This window comes from Camelina sativa, chromosome 10 (genome assembly GCF_000633955.1).
Source record: "Camelina sativa cultivar DH55 chromosome 10, Cs, whole genome shotgun sequence".
Taxonomy (NCBI): domain Eukaryota; kingdom Viridiplantae; phylum Streptophyta; class Magnoliopsida; order Brassicales; family Brassicaceae; genus Camelina; species Camelina sativa.
In genome coordinates this window covers 1,580,730-1,587,385 of record NC_025694.1, presented here as the reverse complement: position 1 = coordinate 1,587,385, position 6,656 = coordinate 1,580,730, and the positions used below count along the sequence as shown (strand labels likewise).

At 38.2% G+C, this 6,656-nt stretch overlaps 3 protein-coding genes across 3 annotated transcripts in view; 1 reads left to right on the top strand and 2 right to left on the bottom strand.

The window, feature by feature from the left end:
• On the top strand, positions 9-1,682 carry LOC104716437 (thioredoxin-like protein HCF164, chloroplastic). The gene is made up of 4 exons (XM_010433813.2): positions 9-254; positions 344-559; positions 658-761; positions 1,193-1,682. Exons 1-4 carry the CDS (start codon positions 99-101, stop codon positions 1,473-1,475), a joined length of 759 nt encoding a protein of 252 aa, XP_010432115.1. The 5' UTR covers positions 9-98; the 3' UTR covers positions 1,476-1,682.
• Positions 1,708-4,379, bottom strand: LOC104716436 (protein misato homolog 1-like). The gene is made up of 6 exons (XM_010433812.1): positions 4,164-4,379; positions 3,914-4,015; positions 3,771-3,816; positions 3,451-3,529; positions 2,709-3,274; positions 1,708-2,603 (listed from the first exon to the last, which is right to left on the bottom strand). The coding sequence occupies exons 1-6, from the start codon at positions 4,233-4,235 to the stop codon at positions 1,792-1,794; spliced, it is 1,677 nt and encodes a 558-aa protein (XP_010432114.1). The 5' UTR covers positions 4,236-4,379; the 3' UTR covers positions 1,708-1,791.
• The window catches only part of LOC104716435 (myb family transcription factor EFM-like), a 2,290-nt gene continuing 743 nt past the window's right edge, over positions 5,110-6,656 (bottom strand). Inside the window, exons 2-5 of the mRNA XM_010433811.1 lie at positions 6,416-6,576; positions 5,985-6,306; positions 5,791-5,867; positions 5,110-5,694 (exon numbers count right to left, since the gene is read on the bottom strand). Coding sequence (XP_010432113.1) covers positions 5,401-5,694; positions 5,791-5,867; positions 5,985-6,306; positions 6,416-6,576 — 854 coding nt within the window. The 3' untranslated portion in view covers positions 5,110-5,400. The remainder of the gene's footprint in view (positions 5,695-5,790; positions 5,868-5,984; positions 6,307-6,415; positions 6,577-6,656) is intronic.

Genomic DNA, 6,656 nt, shown 5'->3' with positions numbered 1-6,656 from the left:
AAAAAAAAAAAAAAAAAAAAAAAAGTTAATAACGATCTGATGATTACTTTTGTATTCTGATATTGAACAGCTTTGATCTCTCTCTCTCTCGTGCGACGATGGCTCGCTTAGCCTTTTCATTAAACCTTCCATCTAGTCATGGTGGATTCAATCTCAGTCCTCGAAATCATCCATCTTTATTCCTTACCCAAACACGACCTCCACGATTTCGTGCTCTTCGATGCCAACCAAACCCAGATTCTTCCGAAACCCAGGTTCAATTGTCGATTTTTTTGTTTTATCCTTTTTCAAATGGGTCGACCACGAATTATCTAAAGGTCTTAGCTTTTTTTTCCTGATTCAGGAGAAATTGGTAGTGGATAATGGTGAAAACTCTGCTGCGTCGAAAGAAGTAGAACCATCTTCTTCTTCGGGGTTCCCTGAAACACCCAATAAGGATATCAATAGAAGAGTCGCGGCTGTTACTGTTATCGCGGCTTTGTCTTTATTTGTATCCACAAGGCTCGATTTTGGGATTTCTTTGAAGGATTTAACCGCTTCAGCGTTGCCTTACGAGGAGGTTCTTTTTTCGTTTTGGATTCTTCATCTATGTTTTTCATCTCATAGAATGACTTTATAAGCATGCTTATATGGTTTTTGTGAAATGGATATTGTTAGGCTTTGTCGAATGGGAAGCCGACTGTAGTAGAGTTCTATGCAGATTGGTGTGAGGTTTGTCGAGAACTAGCCCCTGATGTTTACAAAATCGAGCAGCAATACAAGTATTGGTCTTTTATGTCTGTTTTTCATCGCAATTTCTTTTATATTGAAGGTTTTACATATAGCTGAAAGACAATCTAGAGATTTCTAGTTGCAGAATGGATCCATTAATCTTGTGTTAGTTTATTAGTTGGAGAACTTAAGATGAGCAAGCTAGATCTTTGATATATGTAGAAGCTAATGAACAAGCTAGTTGTTGTGGAAGAAACCTAATCTTGTGTTGGTTTAATGGATTAAGGAACTTCTTAAGGATTGGATTGGCTATGTAGATAGATGGTAATGAACAAACTAGAGCTTTCAAGATTCTAGTTACAGAAGCAAACCATTAATCTCATGTTTGTTCAATCATTAATGGAATATAGGGATATTTCCCCACTAAGTTTTTTCTTTTGTGTGTTAATGTCAACTTTACTTGTGGTGTTGTGGTTTGAAGGGACAAAGTTAACTTTGTGATGCTTAATGTGGACAATACGAAATGGGAGCAAGAGTTGGATGAGTTTGGTGTTGAGGGTATTCCTCATTTCGCCTTTCTCGATAGAAAAGGGAACGAGGAAGGTAATGTGGTCGGGAGGCTCCCAAGACAGTATTTAGTTGAGAATGTGAATGCGCTTGCAGCTGGCAAGCAATCCATTCCTCATGCCAGAGCCGTGGGACAGTACTCAAGCGCTGAGGCTCGTAAGGTTCATCAGGTTACTGATCCCTTAAGCCATGGATAGAGAAGCGTGATAGTTGTTGTTTCTAACTCTGTAGTGCACAAAAGAAGTAGACAGGATGGGGAAATTGGAAAAGTAGCAATGTTTCAGATTGATCAGAAGAATCCCACTGGAACTATAAATGTTAATATCGGTTTATCCTGGTTTGACATTGCTTGTCTCTTATGCCACCTATATCAACTCAATTCTATTGTTTCAATTTCTCTCTCACCTCAAGCTGCTCACACGAAGTACATAAATTAAAAGTTCAAACAACATGAATAAATCTTTAGAGATAATACAACAGATTCGTTTTGAAGACACACAGTTCCTTCAATATCTAATCTGAATCCGAAGATTCGAAAAACTGAGGATTGAGCTCAGACACCATTTTTGACAGATTCTCCCTCATTTCCTGCAACTCTTCTCTCCCAAATCCCCATGACCTAACCACATCTGATCCCATGGCTCCCCATTGGATCCCAAGTTTCTCTAAATTCCCCATTCTACTCTCCAAAAAGGGCAATATCGCACTCGAGGATCTCCACCTTGTTGCTACTGGTATGGAGTGAACATCCAGTGAGCCTCTGTACAGAGAATCCGACACCGGACTGCTCAATATCTCACCTTTTATCCCAACAAGGTTTCCAAATATAGAAGGAAACGGTAATGGTACTGGAAGAGGACAACGTGAGACAGATAGATTGCAAAACAACGGCTTTGTTTTGGTTATTGCCTGCTCGTAAGATGCATCAACCGCATTCTTCACTTCTGAAACCAATGCTTCTTTATCCTCTGATCTAAGAGCTCCAAGTATACACATTGACTCAACTGCTTGATTGTCTTCTACATCTTCATTTACTTCCGGTGTTAACGACTGCAAGTTCGTTAAAAGAGTATTCTCTAATTGCTTCCCTGCTAATGTAGGAGCTGGCATTGCAGAATCTAAAATCGTCACTATGTTTTGTCTACCACGTCCCGTTAAAAGCTGTACAAGTGTATTAACATCCATAGAAGTTGACACTTCACTTGAATCTGAGCTAGTGGGTTGCATTCGGAAAGGGATTGTGCTTGCATGTAGAGCAGCGGCGTACACTGCACTGCTTCGATAAGGTTTCTCATCACCGAGATTAAGATATTTTGATGCTTTACCTTTAAAAATCAACACAAAAGATAAACAAGACAAACCAAATCAGTAGTTGCATTGGGAGAAAATCAAAAGATTTATGTTTCAATGAGAGTTAGGATGTTGCGTACTTCCTGTCAAGGATGGTAATCCGATTGGAGTGAAGAGTTTACATAAGGATGAGAGTCGAGATAACGATATCGCATCGTGAAGCTTGTTTGAAACTGTCTTTTTGGGGCTCATCTGTGACATTGGACTCCTTACGGAATATAACAATACAGGTACGTTCGTGTACTCATCAGCCATGTTTTCGAGGAAATCTGCTGCTACAGCTGAAAATCCTCCTGAATCATCCACAAGGAACTTAATACCCTGAATATGATCACACTCTTCAACGAAAAAACGGAGCCTGTCGCATATTTCCTCTCCTCGTGAAGCCTCAGAGAAAACGTCTTTACCAATTCCATAGTTGTTGAAATCCTTAGAGTCCATCCATAAACCGTTCAACTCGTATAGACTTTGAGGATGATAATGGGATTTGGAGAAGTCAGTCCAACATTCAACGTCCTCATCTAAGGATCCAACAATATCTTTGTCCTCAATCTCTTTCCCTACTTTCTGTTCTTCCTCATACAAACTTTGCAGGAACAAGTTCCTCTTTCGAGGTTCTGATCTCTGAGTATCAACATCTCCAAACCTACAAGATACACAATGGATATTCAACTTATGCAAACTTGGAGATTCGATCATATCACCCAAGTGAGAGAACAAGCCTTTTACTCTAACTCAATTAAACAGCACTAAGATTCAATTTCCCTAAACATCCTGTTCAGGAAATATCTACCAATGCAGAAACATTTTAGTAATTCTGACCAGGTTGTTGAAGAAACTGATCTTGATGATGAACCTTCGTTGTAGAGGGTACCACGTGAGCTCATGGTGCCAAGTGACCCTAAAAAGACGAAAAAAATTCAGATGTAAACATATAACCACCATTATGTATATTTCAAAACCAGAATCTTGCTTGTTCTAAGTTCATTGGAGTACAATAACCAAGAGAAAACCAAATTCTATATCTTTAAGTTATACTTTATTATCTTATCTTATCTCAAGCTAGTCTGAAACTGGAAACACATTAAAGTCTTTGCCAAAGCAAAATCTTCTAATTGGAAAGATAAAGCTAAGACTAATACCTTTTAAGTTGACTGAAACCAGACGAGGAGTGTATGTAGCAACCCCCTGTATAAAAATTCCACCACACAAATGAAATGGTTGAGATTTACAGAAAACAAGTGAGTTTGACCAAAGTCAAAACGAAATCTCAAATCTCTCTGACCTGATGGGTCTCACCGGAGCGGTAGAGAACGTCCATGTTGAGATTATGGTTCCGAAAGATTGGATCGCTTTCTGGGTCACTCGCCAATCCGAGCAGTTCATCCTACATTTTCAAGCATAAAGTCCTCAACTTTAGCAGAAAAAGACCCAAGACTTTTGTAATGAAAATCAGAGAAAAAAACAAAACCCAGAAACCCATTTAAACTAAATCCGAGCAGAGAGAGAATCATTGTTCGGTGTTTGCTTCTAACCTGGAAATTCCAAAAGTGGGAGCCGACGAAGTTTGCGAATTCACCAACTTGAATCGTAACGATTTCTCTCATGGTTTTTTAAATTGGGAAGACTTCGAAAGAAACTAACAAAAAAGGTCGATTCTTAGCTCAGGGCCGGCGTAAGAGCTCCGGTGATTGCTTAAACCCTTCACTTCAATGTCGCCGACCCTTTTGATTCGAAAAGCGTTTGTAAAAAAAAAAAAAAAAAAAAAAAAAGTGAATTATGATGAAGGGGTGTGGAGATGTGGCCCGTGTCCCGTGAGGCCCAGACCCGAATGGCGGAAACCGGGTAGCTAAACCGGTTGTGGTTAGAAATTGAACCGACTGAATCAAATTTGAACTATAATATTCGATTGGTTTAGTGCTTTTAACAAGAAAGTGTTATGGTTGTGTCAACAAACGTATTATTATTAATTAAAAAACAAAATCTAGCGTTAAAAAGTAAAAAAACATCCGCTTAAACGTGTTTGTAACATAGGGGGGCCTAGGCTAATGGTAAAAATCCCAAGGAATATTTAAATTTCAATGAAAATTATCAAATTGAAAAGATTATTATTTCGAAGACAAAATACCATCACTATTAGCTCTATGTACCAAACATGCGAATCTCGTGGAATTAAACTACATCAAATCAGTGATTAGTCAAGTTTTCAATATCTCAATAGTGAAAATCTTAAATTCGTTATCTTGTCGTATTTAAGACGATAAAAAAAAAATCTTATCTTTTCGTACGATTTTATGCAATAAAAGATTCTTATTTTATTTTCAGAGTAGGTAGATTGAAGACAACGATGTCTTACAGAGACAGACAAAGATTGTGACTTTCTTCATCCTCTGTTTTCGAAGGTAAAACTAATTTAGTACGAGTCTCGAATTCGATTTACCGAGTTGGTAAAAAAACTAATCATATGATGACTCTTTCAACAAGCAAAAAAAAACAAAATCTTTGATATCTGAGTTTTACCTTTCTATTGAAGTAAAACAAAACAAAATAAAAGAACCACAAACCTGAGGATTTTGATCACTCACTCTCTTTGCTAATCTATATCCTCTGGCAAAAAAAAAACCTATCTTTTTGCTCAAAATCCTTAGCTTATTTCTTCCCCTCTCATGTTTACATCTACAAAAACTCCGGAACAAACTCAAAGTTTTTTTTGAGCATATATATAAGTAACATAAGCTGGTAAAGATGATCTCATCATCACTATGTATAGTTTCAAAGCTCAAGATCCAACACTTGTCTCTTCTTCTTTGTTTCATTTCTACAGCTACGTCCATCAGATTTCTCCTCCTCCTCCTCCTCATCATCGTCTACCTCTGCTTCCTCTGAGCTATGACCACCATTATTACTACTAAACAACCCTCTCGCAACAAGTGGGCTTTGTGGAGAATCCGACCTCGACAAACTTATTAAGCTCTGTGATTCTCTCTCTAACACACCAGGTTGATCCGAGGATGACAAAGTCTTTGACGGATGTAGCGGGTGCTTACGGATATGCATTCTATATTTCTGCAATACATAATTCATTTCACCCACACTGTCACAATCATTCGTTCATTCAAACATCAAAAGTTTATGCTATTCTAAAAAGATGAGAAGTCTTACTTGTAAATGGCTCTTCACTTCATCATTGGTTAAACCATCAACTTTCATCAAATCTCTAATCTGCTTTGGTGTAGCCACTGTCTCACAACAAAAACAACAACAACATAACACAATCTCAGTATAATCAACTCATCAATCAAATTTTTTTATGCAAAGTTGGTTCCTTTAATTAGTTTCTGTGGTTAAGGACTAACCTTGTGGCCCTCCAAGTCTATGAAGAGCATCAACAAATTTACGGTGAAGATCCTGTGACCACCTACGTCTCTGCTCTTTCTTCTGAATGTGATGACTCTGCAACTGTGAAGGTTTGTTGAACTGATGATGATGATGATGATGATTCTGCTCAATTCTGCTACAATCCATCATCATGTCTGATGTTGGAGTCATGAGAGACAGAGGAGCCGGTGGTGGTGGAGGAGGAGGACGGTTAAATGGCAGAAATGCCCCTCCTTGATTAGGGTAATTACACGTCTGAAATGGGTTCTGAGTCACACACCGATCATCTTTTTCGTTTGTCTGTTAAAAACAAAACATCATCAGACCAAACTGGGGAATCCATCACACAACACAACATAAAAAGGATTGATCTTTGTATTGAATTGTGGATTCATCATATATTAATTACCGATTGGAATTGTGAATTAGGGTTAGAGATCCATAACTGGGCAGAGCTCATCCAGCTCTTCTTATCAGTTTCCAGTTTTGCCCCTTCACCATCTTTGAATTTCCCATTTGATGCCATCACTGATGACCCTTTTCTAGCCTCTGCCTGCAACGCCCCAATCGCTAAACAGAGATACAGAAACAAAAACAATCTCATCAAATCACAAAACACAATTCGATTTATGAAAAAAAAAAAAAAAAAA